Raw genomic sequence first — 18,474 nt, 5'->3', positions numbered from 1 at the left:
CAGTCAAGATGACTTAATGTCACTTAACAACAGACTAACAGGACTATCAGAGCAACACTGTACTGTACAGAAAATTCTAATTTTAATGACAGTCCTCCTCATAATATGGCCTGCTACTCCTGCCGACACTATCTCTGAGTAAACTATACAATTTTTGTTATCTCTTGTTTGCAAATCCCCCAGTTTTCAAGAGCAGCAGCCTCTTAACTGTCTGTGAGCTGACTGCTTAAGGAGGGGTTATAGTGTCAATGCTCGTTGTTAACAGGAGTGTGAGAAAGCTGTCATTTTGAATGTTTGTATAGTATCGCCCTGTGGGAAAGCTGTAGTTACAAACCAATAGTGTGGCCCTTCACTCATTTTCAACAAGGAATGATGGACAACTTGAAACATCCTGCTTTCTCCTGGATACCCATGTAAAAGAGACATTGCACCCTAAGGGGTTTTATCCAGGTAAAATAATTTGAAAGTAAATAAATGCGACTGGACTACCCCAGCAGTGGTAGACAACAGTTGTGTAGCTAGCAGCATAGGTGGAGAGAAGTTAAGCAGAGAAGTTACAGTTTATAGGAATGGTGTAAACACAGGTGAGGTTGAATAATAAAAGACAAGACTATTTGCAGCTAGCACAGGGGAAATTTTGTTTTGCCCTGTTTGAACATCCACCTGCTTCTGCTTATAGTAGACTCCATAAATAGCAAGACAAAATGAAATGTATGATTTGTTTAATAGTATTAGCAATGTAATAGATTATAGGGTAAGAGGATTTTTGACATCAATTTCAGCACTGCCTTACATAATACATTCAAACAGTAGATCCACTGAACTATCTGCCCTAGCCTTTATGTCAGCCTGGCATACACTTGGAATCCTAAACAACAGCTAAATCTACATTTGAAGTACAGTATGTAAACAAAGTGCACTGTCAGAAAGGACTGGTGTCAACATTGTGGTCTTCTGGTTAAGTTTCCCTTTACCCAAAACATACTGCAATACTTTTTTTATATTTGTTTTATATAGTTTGTACACTCAAGACTTAATGTGCCTTATGACAGACATGCCTCAGCTTGACTAACTTGTTTCTTGTATTTTAGTGTTTTTGCTGATTGAGTAAAAGGCCTGGTAGCTATTTGATTCTAGTCCAAGTTCAACACTTTCCTTTTACAATCCACAAATGTTATTATGTTGCGCTCTAAGCAGGTGTTTTATTCACATGGTTTATACAAATGATTGTCCAGCAACTTACTGCTTAGCTCTTTTTCCAAGAAAATAAACCTACTGTTTGAGTGGAAGTTGTAAAATGCCCTTCCATGCATAATAAAGATATTGTATTGAAGTGTAAACTCATTGCTGTCATTGAACTGGGATGGCATGCGGACTGCTTTAGGACACTGCACACACCAGGGACTGCCAGAATTGATTTCTGCTGGTCTAAACCGGCTCTGAGTGGATCTATCTAGATCACCAAACAAAGGGCAGTCAGTGTACCTTGATGTTTTATTTAAGACTTCCTTAAATATCTGCGGCTGTTTACACAGTATTATTTAAAATGTATGAATACCTGGAAATAAACTCAGTATTTATTCCTAGAATTACACAGCCTGGCATCTAGGCAGTAAAACAGGATTTGTGAGATTTGAAGCTGCAGCACGTTTTGCTACAACAATGATTTGTGCCATCTAGTGGTGTGTTTATGTGCTATGTGACAGTGCTAATGCACTAACTCAACCTGTCAAAGGCAGCATGCTGTTTCCATATCTGAATCTAGAGTTATGGCGAAAAATATCACAGTAACAAAATGTACATCAAGTCCACAATAGAGTAGGCTTGAATAGTATCTTAAGTATGTATTTGATAACAAATAATAATATTACTTTTTAAAAATGTATCAGATATTCTTGCTTTTGATTTTTAGTTTGTACTGAGTTCAAATGACAGATATCTGGTCGCCAGGTCCTTATTTTTGCATTTGAAAATAAATGAAAATTTTTAAGGAATTTTAACTTTAACTATATTATTGAAGTTTATATATATATATATATATATATATATATATATATATATATATATATATATATATATGCTTATTAAAGAGACTAGTCCTAGTTGTGCAATAAGTAATCCTCTCCCCTGTAATGCTTATTTGCATGTAAGGACAATTATTGGAAGTGGTTAGGTTTGACTCAGTGTGCGGGCATTTGACCTTCAGCAGAAATTTCCACTCCATTAATAACATTAAAAAAAAAAAAAAAAACATATCCTGTATACACCCTTATAAAAGTTTACAGTATTTAGCACTGTATTGTTGCTGTTTTAACATAGTATGTTTTTTCCATAGTTTCCTGGTTTGCCTTGTTTAGAAATATGCTTTATCATGCCGCTCTGGGATGTACAATGCTTACTGTCCCTTAACCCGTTTTCATTATACTTTATTACAATTTGCTATGGAAACCTTTGTATTTCAATGGGCCAGATTGTTTTGTTAGCAAAATTGATATAATTATTGCTGCACAGCATTTTCTTAATGTTTGCCTTTTGTAGGAAAAATCTGATTAGATGGCAATTTGTTTACACATCCCTTCCTCACTGATTCATTTATACATCATCATTTAAGGCTATTAGTAATGTATTTGAAACACCTTTCATTTTTTTGGAGTAATGTCTTTGGTATGGTTTCTATATAGACAAACAGTAAGGGGTCAGTAAAATCTCTCCTGCTCTGACTTACCAGAACCATCTTCCTGTTTTTATTTATTCTTTGATTTTAAAGGGGCTTATGCCTTTTCAAATGAAATGGTTTAATACGTTATGAAAAATGGAATGTGGTTGTGTGCGTGCGGTTATTATTTAATGAAAACATATGTGTCTACTGTCACCTCAGTTGAATGCCCAGCACATTTGAACATTATTGTGTACTTCCCCTCTAATTGGGCAGTCGAAATCAAACGTGAATATGTGTGTGCTTGAATGGGAGGCCAGAGCTAATTGGAGGGGACAGGAAACAAGTGAGAGTGTGGTCAAGCTTATTTAGCTTGACAACATCTATAATACAGGAAGAGCCGTGAGACAGCTCCTGAGTTCAACTGAGGACTCAACATTCTTGTTTTCTCATTATATTAATATTGCTTGGTTTTGCATTTTTGTTTCGTAAAGCCTGTTCGAGGCGACTTTTGCTTAATAGTTTTGTTTTTTTGAAAATAAAAGTGGGCTCCCGCTTACTTACTTGCATCTCCTGTGTCTGCCACAAGCATTTGTTTTCCTGACAGTTGGAAAGGAGCCATTTAAGTTTTGTGTGCATGAAACCGCATTAAGACACGTCTAAGTGACTTGCAAAGGGCATCCACATTTTTTTTAATGTTGCTAAAACTCCTATCTTGGTAATGGTGCAATTAACTAGAAGGGCTGAGGCTGTCAGACTGATGGATTTTCCTAGCAGGGAAGCTGTCTGTTTTATGTCCAGTAAAAACAATATGTGTAGAAAATACAAAGTGTGTCTACCAAAGAAGCAACATACAATACCATATAATAAAATGCTATGGTGTAGCCTATAACACCCTACAGAAAGCAGAGGCACAAGTTAATGGTTACACTCTGGGGTACCAGCTGTACTTAGAGATTGCAAGCTGTCAGTTGCATATTCCTTATTGGACTTTAGGGTGCGATAATTTACCTCATATTGCATAGTTCATTTGGCAACTGCAGTTCTGGGGTTTATAAAAATGCATTACTAATGTTAAATCCGCTGTATATGAAGACTACTTTTACATTTTTACCAGTTTTTAAACTTGAGTGATCTTTATAAACAGGTGTGACTGTACTTGCATGGGATAAAAGCAGGCCCTGTATTTTTTTTTTCTTCATCATGCATTTTAATTTAGCCTTTCCAGAAAAATGTTGATATTCAATTAAAAAAACATAATCAGAATTAAAGGTAAACAGCCACACTTCAAAGTAATTGTAGCTAACAAAATAGTTCCATGATTTTTCTCTGCCATGCACATCTATTCATTACTGTATATAGGTCTAAAATGTGCAGTTTTGAAAGAAACGTATATTTTAGCTAACATGTATTTTCATTTTAATACATGGCATCTGGTAGTCCTCTAGGTTAATCTCTGTTTGCAGACTATGCTTTTAGACTGTCTTGCACTTCCTAGGTCATTTCAGCCGGGAGGATGGAATTGTCCAAACCCCTTCACTGGCTTATTTACAGTCAATAACCAATCAGCTGCTATTTCAGCTGTGAAATAACCCAGGAAGTAAAGCAGTACAAGAAAAATGAACATTTGAGAAAGTGCAAAATGGCTTAGATTTATGGAATTATGTTGCTAGTGTGACAGGATAGCGTCACGGCCAAGGCTGTTTATCGGCAGGAAGGAGACCCAGGGGCAGAAAGCTGCAGTTTTAGCGCTGTTGTACACTTTTATTAACAAAACAAACACAGAAGCAAAGAAAACACAGGAACAAAAGAAAGGTTCAAATAAAAGGTTTAAACACAAATAAATCATCTAAACAAACACTCTTTATTGTTCAGACTGGGCAGCCTCCTTCACTGAACTTTTAAAGTCACCCACAAACAGGCTCTGGTTCCCTTTTATACCATGTGACTGGGGGGCTTTTTTATTGCCCCCAATTATATATATTTAGTTTTTTTAATCAATAACTGAACTGATAAACACAGTTCCTTCTTATTTGGGATTTTAAAACATCTGTTTCACATTTTAATAAACCGTTTAATTTGAGAAGGCGTAAGACAAAGTCCCTTTAAAATCAAAGAACAAATAAATACAGGATACTTATACCAGTTATTGTCAGCGCAATTCATTTCTCTGAAAGCTTAGAGTTAACAATGCGTCTGTGTGATTTTGTGACTGACATAATTTCATCAGAGAATGCATACATTGTCTCCCTTGTATTGCTTCCAGTCACACTCATTTCTCTTTTGACAATGCTTACAAGTGTTTTTTTGTTTTCTTTTTGTGTTTTTTTTTTCTCACAGTGTTTGCCTTTCATTCATTATACATTGTTAGATGAAGTTGTCAACTTGCCAAAGAGATTAATGCAGAGGCTGTGGGGCATCAAGTTATGCGTTTACATTTTCTGTTAATCGTTTGCTTCTTTTGAGCAATATTAAAATGATAAACATGTATTACTGTCTTGTATTTCACTTGCATTTCACCAAAAAATTACTCTATCCGCTATTGTCAGTGCTCCCAGAGTCTTAAAGAGGGGCAAAACTTTATTTTTTATGTTAACTAAAAAGGTTTTAAACATGTAAAAACATTATCACCTCAAGCCTAATGTAAGACGTACCTTTTTTTTTGGTATTTTGTTTATTTTGAAAATAAAAGGGTTGCCCAGCACTTAACAGTATTTTTCCAAATCTATGGTTTCTGCAATATGCTATTCCTAACACCTACCTTCCTGGACCACCAAGCTAACTTGCTACACAGTATTTTTCACAGTATTTTGCAGTTTTGCCATGTTTTTACCCATGGTTATACAATGCATTTACCAGTTTGCCCTGGTTTGCCATGTTTGTTATTATGCATTACCATACCTTGCTGGCCTTTTAAAATGCTTGACAAACTGTACATTTTACTAACTAAGGAAAAACTAAGGTACATGTAAGAACTTAAACTAACCTACAGAGTTATTTATTTGAAGCTTAACATAAACATTTTTACCATCAACATTTTGTTTTCTTTTTAGGAAAAAAGGTATCTGTACAGTGCTAAATTCCCAGTCGTTTGTAATCGGAATGTCTACAATTAACGCTGTTCATTCGAATGCTGTGTAGAGTATATACCGCATCTAGCACTGTCTGAGTAAAACAATCCTCTGTGGCAGCAGTAGAGTAGACCCAGTTTCCTGGCCCATAATGGCTACAGATGTTCTAATCAACTATTCACCACAGTAAAATAAAAAAGGTAAATATCAATTCTTAAGGCTTTATCTTTACTCTGCCTTCAAAGGAAAAGAAAAGAAAAAAACAGTAAAAAAAAAAAATGGCTGGGCCATAGAGAAAAACAAGGCCTCTTCATCATTGTTGCAAATCTTTTGCACAGCTGGTTTTGGCAGTTGAAAGCTGAAGAGCCTGTTTCCTTTTGACAACAGTGTGGGCAGTAGTGTGGAGTAGTGGTTAGAGGTCTGGACTCTTGACCGAAGGGTCGTGGGTTCAATCCCAGATGGGGGACGCTGCTGTACCCTTGAGCAAGGTACTTTACCTAGATTGCTCCCGTAAAAACCCAACTGTTTAAAATGGGTAATTGTATGTAAAAAATAATGTGATGTCTTGTAAGTCGCCCTGGATAAGGGTGTCTGCTAAGAAATAAATAATAATAGCTGCTAATAACAAGTAGCTGCTGTCTGAGGCAGTGGTTCTCAATCCTGGTCCTGGGGGACCACTGCCCTGCTGGTTTTTGTTCCAACCAAGTGCTCAGTTACATAATTTAACCCTTATTAACCTGAACTAATAATTTGCCTAATCTGAGCTTTTTAATTATTTTAAACAGATGGAGATTTCAATTTAGGTATAACATTGTATAAGAACTTAAATTCTCCAACTTTTTATAAGCTACACTATTTAAAAAGTCAAATTTTAAGCTAATTATTAATTAAATTAAGGGTTCAATTAAGTAATTGAGAGCTTGGTTGGAACAAAAACCTGCAGGGCAGTGGTCCCCCAGGACCAGGATTGAGAACCACTGGTCTGAGGCACTGCACAGTCATTTGCATATTGTTAGTCATAATTTTCCCACGTGTGTCTGTGCCACATACTGTAGACCAAAGCCACATACTATCTCCCCCCCTTCTCCCCAATAAACTGCAGATTTGACATTGAAAATTAGTGGGTGATGAAAGAAAACCAAAAAGCCATTTAGGCTTTCATGACTGAAGTTTGAAAAAAAGAGCTGTTCTTTCAACACTTAAAAAGTATTTTTTATTCCCTTACTCTCTTACAGTCATTTGAATGTATTCTGGTAGACTGCAGTTCAAAGCACATCAACTTCAAACTCTTATTATCCAGGACACATTTGATTACTTGATATTTAAAGATTGCTTTTTTACCAGGCCAAGAGTATTCCGTACAATAATCACAACTAATAACCATGATATTGAAATGTTACACTCCATTGCTTATTGTACAGTATTCATGTGAGAGTGTGACAGGCTGAACGAGTGGTCTGACGTCAGGCCAGAAGCAGGAAGGTAAACATACTCCAGGCAAGTACTGCAGTTAAAGGCTGTGCCGTTTTTATTCAGCAAAAATAAATCAAAAGTTTAAACAAAAAGAAACTGTGCTCACAGAGCAAAATAAAAGGGTAAACAAAAATAATCACGAACACAAAATAATATGATCCCAGGTCAGGCTGGGCAGTTGCTGTCACTGTTCCTGGAATCTTTTTTTAAATTTGTTTCGTTCTGTCTTGTTTCTCTCAACACACCCCCCGAACTGGAGAGCTGCAGCCTTTTTATATCGTGGCTGAGGGGTTTAACTAGCTTGCAATTAATTATTCTATTACCCCTCGGCCACAATCTGCACGAGTTTTCTAAAATACCATGTGGATGGGGCTTCCCATCCACGCTACTAATTAATAACAAACAAACGGCTATGCTGTCATCTATATATAATAATAATAAATACAAAAACAGTAACAAAACCTGCGGCGCCTCGCCGTCACAAATACATAAACAAAACAATAACAAATACAAAAACACACTGCACAGGGGCGGAGGGGGAGACCCCGATCTAAAAATAAATAAACAAAACAATGTACAGGGCACCTCGCCCTGTTACGGAGAGTAATAATAGTTTTTGTTATATAATAAACTAAGAACATTGACTCGTTGTCTGAAAGGCATGTAAAGGGAAGGGAAAATAGATTACCAAAAAATAGTAAATACCAAGTAAGCATGATTAAACATGTTTCAGGTGAGGTATAAACTTATATGTATATGTTAAGTCCAGGGTCAGACAGTAGTTTTCTAATTACAATCCAAATGGATTTAAGATTTGATTCTACCAGGTGTTTCTTGGCTGGTAACCCCTTTAAGGTACAAGGGACATATGTGTCCCACAAATAAAAGGATGCCAACATTCTTATTTTTCCAATGAGGCGCACGAAACATGGTTTAACATTCACTGACAGGTTGGATCTGATCATCCAAATTGTCAGTTTCCTTGTGATACTTGAATCAGTCTCAATGTATTTTAAGAAGAAACCCTTTGAACAACCGCTCAATTCCTTGTGTACCTTAAGGGGTTAAGAGGAACTGGCACAAAGGCAATAATCAATGTCCTCCCTCCAGCATTATTGATGTGTGTATATCTGTGGGTTTTTCTTTGTGAAGAGTCCACCCTGGGTTGACACAACCCTTACCAGCCTGTACCACTGCATTGTCGGGATGAGTACATAATGAGTACAATTTCTTGTACCGTTACACGTAGTATGCTGTCTGCAGGAGAAAAGCGGGTACCCAAAGGTGCTTTGACTTTGCTATCCTGGACAACTCACAAGACCATTTAACCTTCTGAGTATAAATCACAAAATAAAGGATTGGAATCTTTTATGTCTTGTTGAAGTTTCTTTACCTAAATTTATGTAGCCAATTCTGGATAAGTCCTTTTTGTAATTTAAAAAAAAATCTTACATTTCTTGACTTATACAAGAAGGGCCCTACGTTTTTTTGCTTGTTTTTTTAACCTGTAATTTAGTCGTACAGCCCCAAAATGTCAATATAGCCTCATTTCATTACCTTACTTTGACCATTTGAATTGCTCATCCCATTACTACACAGTACATATTGGCAGATTAATAAACAGAATGCTGTAGATGGCTACTGACATTTATTTAACCCTTACATCTGTGAATACGTATAACAGGATTTTAAAAGTATGTTTTTATTATTTCAGAGAACTCATAAGCGTTAAAAATGAATTACATTTTCTTGATATATGGATATTTTGTCAACAGAAGATATTGTTTATTTAATAGATAGCCACAGGGATTAAATGGTTGCTGTTGCAAATCCATCTGACTGAAATAATGTCATTTTTGTTACATCTCTACAGTACCTGTTTCCAGAGTAACTGGCTTTTTAAGGGGCTCTTTAGCTAACTGTAGTTGGATTTTACTGTTGTTCTCACCATACCTTAAGATACTCTGCAGCCTCTAGCATGAGATAGATGTCCAAAATAAAACACATGATATGCTACAATGATCAATTACTGTTTGAACAAGATCAAAACTCATGACATAACACAAACAAAAACACAAATCTTTTGCTTATTAGATGAAATGATCTGTCTCTTCAGAACTGGGTCACTGATTTAAAAATACTGTAATGTTTTTTTCTCTGTCATAAAAATTTTTGATTCTTTCATTCTGCATTAATTGCTGTATAACTACTAAACAATTTCTACAACAGATGTGAGCCTAAGTTATGTGTCACAAAGGGATTCCTGATCTTCACTATCACTTTCCTTGTCTTCACTGTATTGCTCTCCTGCATTAGCATCTTCTACTTCTCGTTCCCTGTCATATTTTTCAACACTTTCACTTTCATCTACATCTTCATAATCATCTTGATACTCTTCTCGGTCTGCAGGAGATTCCGCTTGCTCAACTGGATCCACTTTTAGACTGAGTAAAAAAAATACAGAATACATTAATAACAAATGCTTTTTGTAAAATAACACAGCAAATTTTCTGCATTAGGAATACTATCCGGGCCATATTCTTAAAACTCAGCAACAGGTTTTTATAAATACGTTGTTTTACTTTAGTGTGTCCAATTATTATTTTACCCCCGATTTTCTCCTAATTTGGAATGCTCAGGAGACCCGAAGGTTCAGTGGGCGTCCTCTGATTCCATGACTAAGCCAGCTTCCTTTTTCACCCAGGAACTAAACAGCAGATGTCAGTGAGCTAACAGCCTCTGGAGGACAAAGGCCAGCCCTGCAGGTATCCGCCTCTGAGCTTACTGAGCACCTGGCCTAAAATCAGCTACGGTTTTGACAACTTTTTTTTCTTTTTCTTTTGCAGAATATGATTTAAGCAGCTTTCTATGCTGTTAAACAACCTCTCCAATAAAACTTTAGTAAATTGCTTGTTATCGAAGTTGCAGAGTTATAAGAAAGTGTCTAAAATGTGATACTTTAATAACACTTAAAACAGGGATTATTATAATCTATGCATTCTTTAGTGGAAAGAAAGCAGCATCTTAAAGATGTACCAAATATTTCTATTTATAAAAAATACAAACCCACATTAAGATATATAAATATGTCCCTAACTGTTTCAGCTGCACACTCACTGGAATTATAAAGGCATTAAAGGTGAGGGGCTTTGGAAGCTGTCAAACTATAAGACTGCGGTGGCAGGATTAGTCTATCCATATTTTAATGCACCATGCATTAAGACAGCAGTCTTGATCAAGATTTACTAGGCGCACATAATGCTAGAAATTTAAACATCAAGGAGTAAAATCTAAATGAGGAACACATTGGTGGTTTGATGTACATTAAAAGGCCCTTATTGACACAGTGATGTAATATGTTCCCTTGTAAGTGGGTTTCTTATTAGGTTGAAGGTACCTTTCTTGATCCTCATTCGTTAAGTACACTCCGTTGACAGACTCATCAAAAAGCTTCTGAGCTGTCCGAACTTTAATGTCAATAAAATCTTCACTTAATCCATACTTTTTCAGTGTGTCAGCAAAATGTTTCTCTGCTGCCTTTTTGGCATTTTTCTGTAAAGAGAAAAGTAAACAGTTAATCTGAGGGTTTAATGCAGATGTCAAATGGATATTAATTTTACAGAATAACACAAAATAGGCCTGATTTTTCATTTTTTCTTATTCCAAAAACCCGGTGTGCACTTTTTTCTTCCTTTTTCTGCATTTTGATCCACTGAATTATAGAATGAATACCATCTGAATGTAGTAATTTCTAAGTTTCCGATGGCACGTCAAATAAATTACAAATTTAACAAGCATTCATCCTGCGTAACAACTGTAAATTAAAAAGAAGCATCAGTAAATGTAAAAAATATAAATGTAATACACAGATAGGCAGACAAGAGGGTCTCGAGATTATGACATATTGAATAACTGGTGCTAAAGAAGCCCCTTAGCAAGTTTCATCACAACTGGATAAGTGATTCTCTATATATATGTAAAACAGGGACAGACAAGTTTAAAAAGAAAAAATCAAAGAGTGACATTTAAATAACTGACCCAAAATAAGTACCTTATTTTAATTTGATAAAATACAATTGGTGATCATTAACAAGCTGCAGTTCATTACAACACATTTTACATATAGATGAGGTAGAAAAACCAATCAGTAATTAGCAACTTTGTAAATACATGTTATTATATGTCAATGGCCTGAAAACATGCAGATGGGTTGGCTTAAGATCAGTCCTTGGTTGTAGCTAACTTTTAACTCATGTACATTCCGTAACAAAAATGGTATATGATCTGTCAGGTTTTGTTACTTCAAAAACCTACCTGAGTTACTTGTTCCAACAGTAATGGCCTTTCACTTACTCTCTCCTGCATCTCCTCCAGGTATTCCTTCTTCCTCTGTTTCTCTAGTTTCCTAACCCAACACAAATTACAGTCATTCCATCAACTTGAGACAGTTGCTAATCAATAGAGAGATCAGCCCATTACAACTATTGGGCAGTTTTTAATAATAAATACAAGACACAACCATTCTTTATTCTCTCCAGGACTTCAACTGTCTTAGTTTAGACATATATAGGGTCTGATGGGGTTCGCTGGCCTGGGCATGCTTTGCAACAATTCTCTGGTGCGTCTCTCTCTGTTTCTGTTTTTCCCTCTTCTTTTTTTCTTCTTCCTCCATACTTTTCTTTTGCTCAAGTGACTTCCTGATTGGAAACACAAGCCTGGTCCTCAGAGGATCTACTGAAGCAGGGGACTTTAGGGGAACACCAGAGGAAGGGCTGGATGGAGCAGGGGGAAGGAGGGGTTTCTGGGGCCCGGGATGGTATGGGAGAGGGAGCTAACTATTTTCTTTACAAAACTGCTATATAAAACAACCTGAACCTTTATGTTTGACATATATCAACAATGCATCAAATAAAAAATATACATTGCCTGTACAGTACATAGAGAGGACATCCAAACATAAACACCCCAGAATGTAACCAAACAGCCATGCTTTACAAGGACCCCCAGGCAAGTGGAGTACTATGGTAACCACATTATAAACTGCAGGTGCCACGCTGTTAGTGGTACATAATTAATGTTCAAAAACTTTGAGCTAGTGGCACTCAAGTTATAAGCCTTTATCTAGAAGACAAAGTATATTAGAACACTAAATAAAGACTATAGTTATCAAAACATTTTGCTAAATATTAAAGAAAAAAACAAAAACAAAAACAAGTGTCAATGTTTTGGATCTGTCTGATGTGCTAAACCCTTGCATGTTTTAATTTGGGTCATCCCTTTAACAATTCAGTTCCTGAGACTTTCGTGTACCATAAATTGAATTAACTAAATTTGATTTATCAAAAACAATATATGTTGTATTTTCTTATTTTCTTATTTGAATTCGCTCCTATTTGCTACTGACTTTATTGTATCTTATAACTGCTCTTATCTGTAATATGATATTTTGTAATGTGATACTTTGTATTGTGATATTTTGAAACAACTGTAAGTCGCCCTGGAAAAGGGTGTGTAATAAGAAATAAATAATAATACAAATAATAATAATAATTACCTTACAGCTTCTTGTCGTCTTTTAACCGATTCAGTGATTTTAGTAGGACACAATTCCTGACTTCCAGGCAGAGAAGACCTGGTACTCAAACATCTTGGTTTTGACTGGCTGTCGGGTGAAATACAAGGCCAGCTGCTCTCCATAAGTCTGCTTTCATCTGATTGTATGTCTGCCAGGATCTTGTTCCTGTGAGTTGGGATCTGTAAAGTTCGGAGGACGAAGGGTTCACAAACCGTCATTGGTTTGGTATCCCTCTTTTTCATGAGTTGCTTGTGAAACCTTCTATACTTTGCCTCAAAGTCGGGAGTTTCAGTGTTGATCTGTGGTCGTGAATCTGTCTCTTTGTCAATACCTGTTGAATTTTCCTTCCTTTTCCCAGAGGCACTGCAGGTCAGCATGCTTCTAGGCAAGGAGGAACTGTACAGTAGTTCTTGTGACCTCATCTGCATCTTAATCTTGCGATAAAGTTCCTCTTCCTTGAGTCGATCACTGATTGTCGGGTCATTAAGGTATTTAGGCACAGGTTTTGCTTTAAAGGTGGTCTTTTTCCTTTTTGGTGCGAGATCCTTGACGTGAGCTTTTTTTCTTTCTTTCCTTTTTTCCTCCCTCTCGGTGAAGCTGAAAGGTTTCTGAGAAGCCAACACAAGCTCCTTGGTCCTCTCTTTCACAAACTGCCTCCTCTCCTCATTCCTCTCGACAATTTCCTCATAAAGGGGGAGGTATACGTGGGAAGGCACTGGGTTGGCTCTGAACTTCTTCTGAGATTCCATCAGCTCCTCCAGCTGCTTCTTCAGCAGGCAGGTCTCCATTTCTATATCCGATCTGGACTTGAAGTTTTTCTTTTTTTTCTCTGCTTCTCGAACAGTCATGTGGAAGGGCTCAGGTACTGTGATCTTTGGGCTCCAGTCTTTTGATTTTCTTTTAGTCTTCTGGATTCTTGGAGTACGTAGCAACTGACATTTCTCACTGGAGTCATAGTCCCCTATGGAAAACCCATCCCACATACTTTTTATGTGTTCCCTTGGAGACAAAACAATTCCTGTTTCCTGATTCTCTGTCTCATTATCTACTATAAATTCATCTGATGCATCTGACAAACTACAGCAAACATTATAGTTCAGCTCGCTTGCTGAAAAGGCCGTTGGTGTGTTTGGAGTCTTCTTCCATTGGGATCTAATAAATATAAAAAAATGTATTTATATAAAATAGTTTACTATTTTAAATGGACCAAAAATATGCAACCTGAAAAGTAACAGTAACAAGCTCTTTTCTTTAACCACTGGAGGCTTCCTGGCTCAGCCACTGACTCAGCGTGTGTGACCCGGAGCAAGTCACTTAACCTACTTGTGCTCTGTCCTTCAGATGAGATGTAAAACTGAGGTCCTATTGTAAGTAACCCTGCAGCTGCAGTTGTTGATGCATAGTTCATCCCCTAGTCTCTGTGTGTTACTTTGGATAAAAGTGTCTGCTAAATGACTAATTTATAACAATGGGGCACAGCTATCCAGGGTGCCTGTTTCAGTTGACCAAATCAGGAGAATCTATTAACTGCAATAACATTATTGTAAATCTGATGTCACAGCCAACAAGTGTAGATTTTTAAATGTATTACTTTTACTTGTGTTTTGCTGTGATGATTGTGATGTCTCTTTTTTAATGGTTACACGGATTTATGGGTATTTTCTGATTTAAATCGGACCATCATTTTTTCATTAATCTTTGCAGGGAGATCACAATATTTGCAACTTGTAAAAATGTTACGGTCACCATAGTAATTTGTTAACACATGTTTTTCTGCCTTTCTGCAGTAATGCTAATTATCATGCAGGAAGCATTCAAAATTTAATACGGTGTCTCAAATTTTTTTTGCACATTTGAAGTTACAAATTTATCGTGAAAAGATTAATTTAATAGTCAAAAGTACTCCTGAAATTGAAGTGTAAACCTTGTAATATGTATAACATCCTGATGCCATATCAGGAATGTGATGGATAAGGCTGGTGGTTTTTAATGGGGTGCAGGATACATTAATTATATTTAAAAAATACACCACTGATTTAAATTAAAGCACTATGTGGACTATATTTAGCTTTAGCTAGTCAACATTTAGCTAGGGAAAGTGAAAACGGTACAATAAGATAACGCGATGTGATCCTTGCAATCATCATTGCCAAAGAGGTCAATGCCCACGATATTTGGATGAAAAGGTAAATACGTATAACAGCGGAACTGTTTGATGTACCTGCCGTGTAATTCTGTCTTGTCATATTCATTGTCAGGAGCCACTACTCCTTTTAGTTTCAACTTATTTTGATACATCTTTTCAAGCTGGGCCATGGTGTCCAGGTGAGCATTCTTCAGCTCCTCTAGCTTCCTGTAATACTCCTCATTGGTGAAGTCTGGCTGAGTCCCAGGTGCTCTGTAGTCCTTTAACAAAATGGACCTCTTATTTTCCTCAGTGTAAGAATCACATTCAGATTCATTCTGGAAGTAATGATAGCGAATGTATTTTATTATTGCAATCAGATTTCTGTATACAGCAATACCAAAACAGCTATCACACTGAAGCATTAGTAAATTGCTTAGCAGTCTCTTTGTAAAGGTTTAAAATGGAATACAGCCGTTTTAATTGAGCTAAAATACACTTTAAAAGGAGTGATACCATTCCCTTCAAATCCATTTTCTTTTTTAAATTTAGTAGTCACCAATTCTTTTTTATTATTTTCTCCCAATTTAGAATATCCAATTATTATTTAAGCTCGGCTCACTGCTACCACCCCTGCGCAGACTCGGGAGCGGCAAAGACGAACACACGCTGTCCTCTGAAGTGTGTGCCATCAGCTGACCGCTTCTTTTCACACTGCAGACTCACCATGCAGCCACCTCAGAGCTACAGCGTCGGAGGACAACGCAGCTCCGGGCAGCTTACAGGCAAGCCCGCAGGCACCCGGCCAGACTACAGGGGTCGCTGGTGTGCGGTGAGCCGAGGACACTCTGGCCGACCTAAACCCTCCCCCTCCCCTGGACACCGCTCAGCCAATTGTGCACCACTCCCTGGGAACTCCCGTCCAAGGTCGGCAATGGAATAGCATGGACTCGAACTGGCGACGTCCAGGCTATAGGGCGCATCCTGCACTCCACGCGGAGTGCCTTTACCGGATGTGCCACTCGGGAGCCCCACAAATCCATTTTCTGCTTGCAGACTACTGTGGAAAAATTTAACTGCAACACAAGAAATGATTTTGACCATAGTGCAAAAACAAAAACCTTGAATCTAGTATGAAACAATCAAGTAAAGCTTTAAGCATTGGTTATCACTCCTGGGAACAGGTCCTACATTTCAATGATAGAATTTGAATTTTCAGATTGTTGGCACTCTTTTTCTTCCTGTTTAAATTAATTAATTAAAAAAAAACAAAAAAAAAAAACATTTTTAATAATGTGTGCGCATAAATGTAGAGATTACAGCAAAATGAGCAATCCTCCATATGAAGGCCAAAGAAACTGGAAGGATTGTTTTCCTTTTGATCCCCTTAATAACATTGCAGATCTCATTAGCAATGGTTATAACTGGTCAGATACCATATGGTGTCCAGGGTGTTTAGAAAGAAATAGTGTCAATGTGTACACCAAAAAAAGAAATGTAGGCCTCTATTATAGATAACAAAGGGTGTTTGTTGTCTAGTCAATATCTACAACCTTGGAATGCAAACATTTAATGGCATCACAAGGATAGTCTCTTTAGATGTTGTGTATTACACTACAGAATTGTATGGAAGTCCGCTAAAATATAAGAGGCAACTGTGGTAAACCTATATTTCTAAGGCTGAGATGCGAGTTATCGCAGAGTAAGCAAAGTAAAATAGCTACATTTGAACTGATGTAGCACCTTGGATAAAGATGTGAACTTTCTCCTAGAACGGCAGAAATGAAACCTTCAAAAATGCTATTCGCTCTATTAATTTTATCACTGTGTAACACAGTATTGTATTTATAATACATAACGTTCAGATGCAATTCAACGCAGAAGAGATTACGGACGGTGGTTATACTATCTCTAATCCAGGTAAACAAGAGATCGGAATCTTCTTTACATGTCAAAATTGTTGCAAAAGCTTGAGTGACAGGTTTCAGATTTGGCAGAACATCAAATACATTCCTGGAGGAGGGGTTCTCTGTATTTTTCTACTGTAAAGTTATACAATGCAAAAGCTGTGTAATGTAACTCGTAAAAGATTTTTGGTTTGTTTTACCTCCTTCTCGTAGTATCGCCGGCATGAATTTGTCTCGCTTTGCCGAGACGCCCTGGTCGCTTTTCCCCTCTCATACTGGGCAGCTGGACTTTTTGTATATGGGTTGACGGGTGTTTTTTGACAGGAGTTGACCAAGACGTTGGCCCAGTGTGAGTTCTCCATGATTTTCTGCTTTCTTTCTTACATAGCTTGCTCCTGTTAAGACTCCTCTCTCATGTTTGCGGAGAGACCAACGGCGCTGCTGCCCTGGTTACAAGAGTCTTGTTTGTGTTACGGGACATCATTAAGGACAAACCTCATAAATCCGGTTGCTAGTACGGAGTTCTCCAAAATGCAGTACAGGTTTTCTCTTATATAAATTAAGTGTAATGTCACCAAAACGTTTGGAAAACGTATTGTAGTATTTCAGAATTATGAACAAGATTTTACAGCAGTTTAAAGCTGCAGTGTCAGTTAGTTTTTTTTTCTAATTTGTTTTTGAAAACATGAAACACCTACAAATCTACAACTTGATGTATTTTATCCATTTGCATTACAGTACAGGTTTATCATTATCACACGTCTCTGTAATCTGAACAGCTCCCTGCTAACCTGTTTTGCGTTTAATGATCATCTTCCCACCTACAATAGAGAAATGCAAGCCAACCCTTCACCTCTCATTTTACAGTACTGCGTTTTACATTATATGCAAATGTACAATGGTTGTTCTTGGAGCAATTCATTATGTGGTTCTACACTGGGAATGTTATACTACCAATTTGACAGTAATAATCTGGTAATCCAAACAATACAGTACCGATTTACAAACTACTCCTGGTCCCCAGTTCACACAGTGCAAGTCTCTTTTCTTCTTAATTTAGGGTCAAAGTGATTACATCACCCTGTAATGTATCCTATGGCTATGTCAGCCAAACTACCCCTTTTCAATTGTCATTATCATCAACCAGATTTTTTTGGAATGCCATTTTAATGCAGTGCAAAACACAAATAATATTTTTATTAACCAGTTCCATCCAACTCGAGTATACATGGAACATCTCTAAAAACAATTTTTAGACATCACCACTAATGCTTCTAATTCAATCAATACCACTATTTTATACAAAGAAACACTCATTCACATCCGAGATACAACACTTCACATCCTAGCTTGTCGTGACTCCATTCCATACTCGCAATAATTAAGACAGACTAATTTGCGGTGATAGCGATTTAAAAAAACAAAAACACATCCAGTTATGATTGTTTTATATAATTGCTGTTTCTGTTTAGATTCATATTTACCAGTCTTACCAACTGGCTTTTAGATATAAGGACCAAAACAAACAACACACACACACACACCTTTTAAAGACAGAAAAACATTTCTCTACATCTATAACCGGTTTTAAAATCCTTTATTTTATGCGATGTTAGTATCTCCACACCTGTTCAGAGGCATACTGAATATATAATGTCTGGGGCCAA

At 36.9% G+C, this 18,474-nt stretch overlaps 1 protein-coding gene across 2 annotated transcripts; it reads right to left on the bottom strand.

Annotated features, from left to right (window-relative positions):
* Positions 1-7,232: 7,232 nt before the first annotated feature.
* LOC117402553 (protein FAM161A-like) lies at positions 7,233-17,300 on the bottom strand. Of its 2 annotated transcripts, XM_034003813.3 has the most exons (6): positions 17,008-17,300; positions 14,997-15,238; positions 12,755-13,927; positions 11,515-11,605; positions 10,598-10,752; positions 7,233-9,644 (listed from the first exon to the last, which is right to left on the bottom strand). In XM_034003813.3, exons 1-6 carry the CDS (start codon positions 17,167-17,169, stop codon positions 9,443-9,445), a joined length of 2,025 nt encoding a protein of 674 aa, XP_033859704.3. In that variant the 5' UTR covers positions 17,170-17,300; the 3' UTR covers positions 7,233-9,442. The 2 variants fall into 2 exon arrangements, with proteins under 2 accessions (XP_033859704.3, XP_058880435.1); XM_059024452.1 differs by lacking the exon at positions 14,997-15,238.
* Positions 17,301-18,474: the final 1,174 nt, after the last annotated feature.

Source organism: Acipenser ruthenus, chromosome 5 (genome assembly GCF_902713425.1).
Source record: "Acipenser ruthenus chromosome 5, fAciRut3.2 maternal haplotype, whole genome shotgun sequence".
NCBI lineage: Eukaryota > Metazoa > Chordata > Actinopteri > Acipenseriformes > Acipenseridae > Acipenser > Acipenser ruthenus.
Note: the sequence above shows the minus strand (reverse complement) of the source record. Positions and strands in the feature narration are given on the sequence as shown.

What these genes read in the sequence shown, in the direction of transcription:
- LOC117402553 (XM_034003813.3), bottom strand. Translation starts at nt 17,169, where the DNA reads ATGGAGAACTCACACTGGGCCAACGTCTTGGTCAACTCCTGTCAAAAA. An exon ending in GGCGATACTACGAGAAGGAG is followed by an intron (nt 15,239 to 17,007) that starts GTAAAACAAACC and finishes CATTACTTCCAG; the next exon opens with AATGAATCTGAATGTGATTC. An exon ending in ACGAATGAGGATCAAGAAAG is followed by an intron (nt 9,645 to 10,597) that starts GTACCTTCAACC and finishes TTTTTTACTCAG; the next exon opens with TCTAAAAGTGGATCCAGTTG.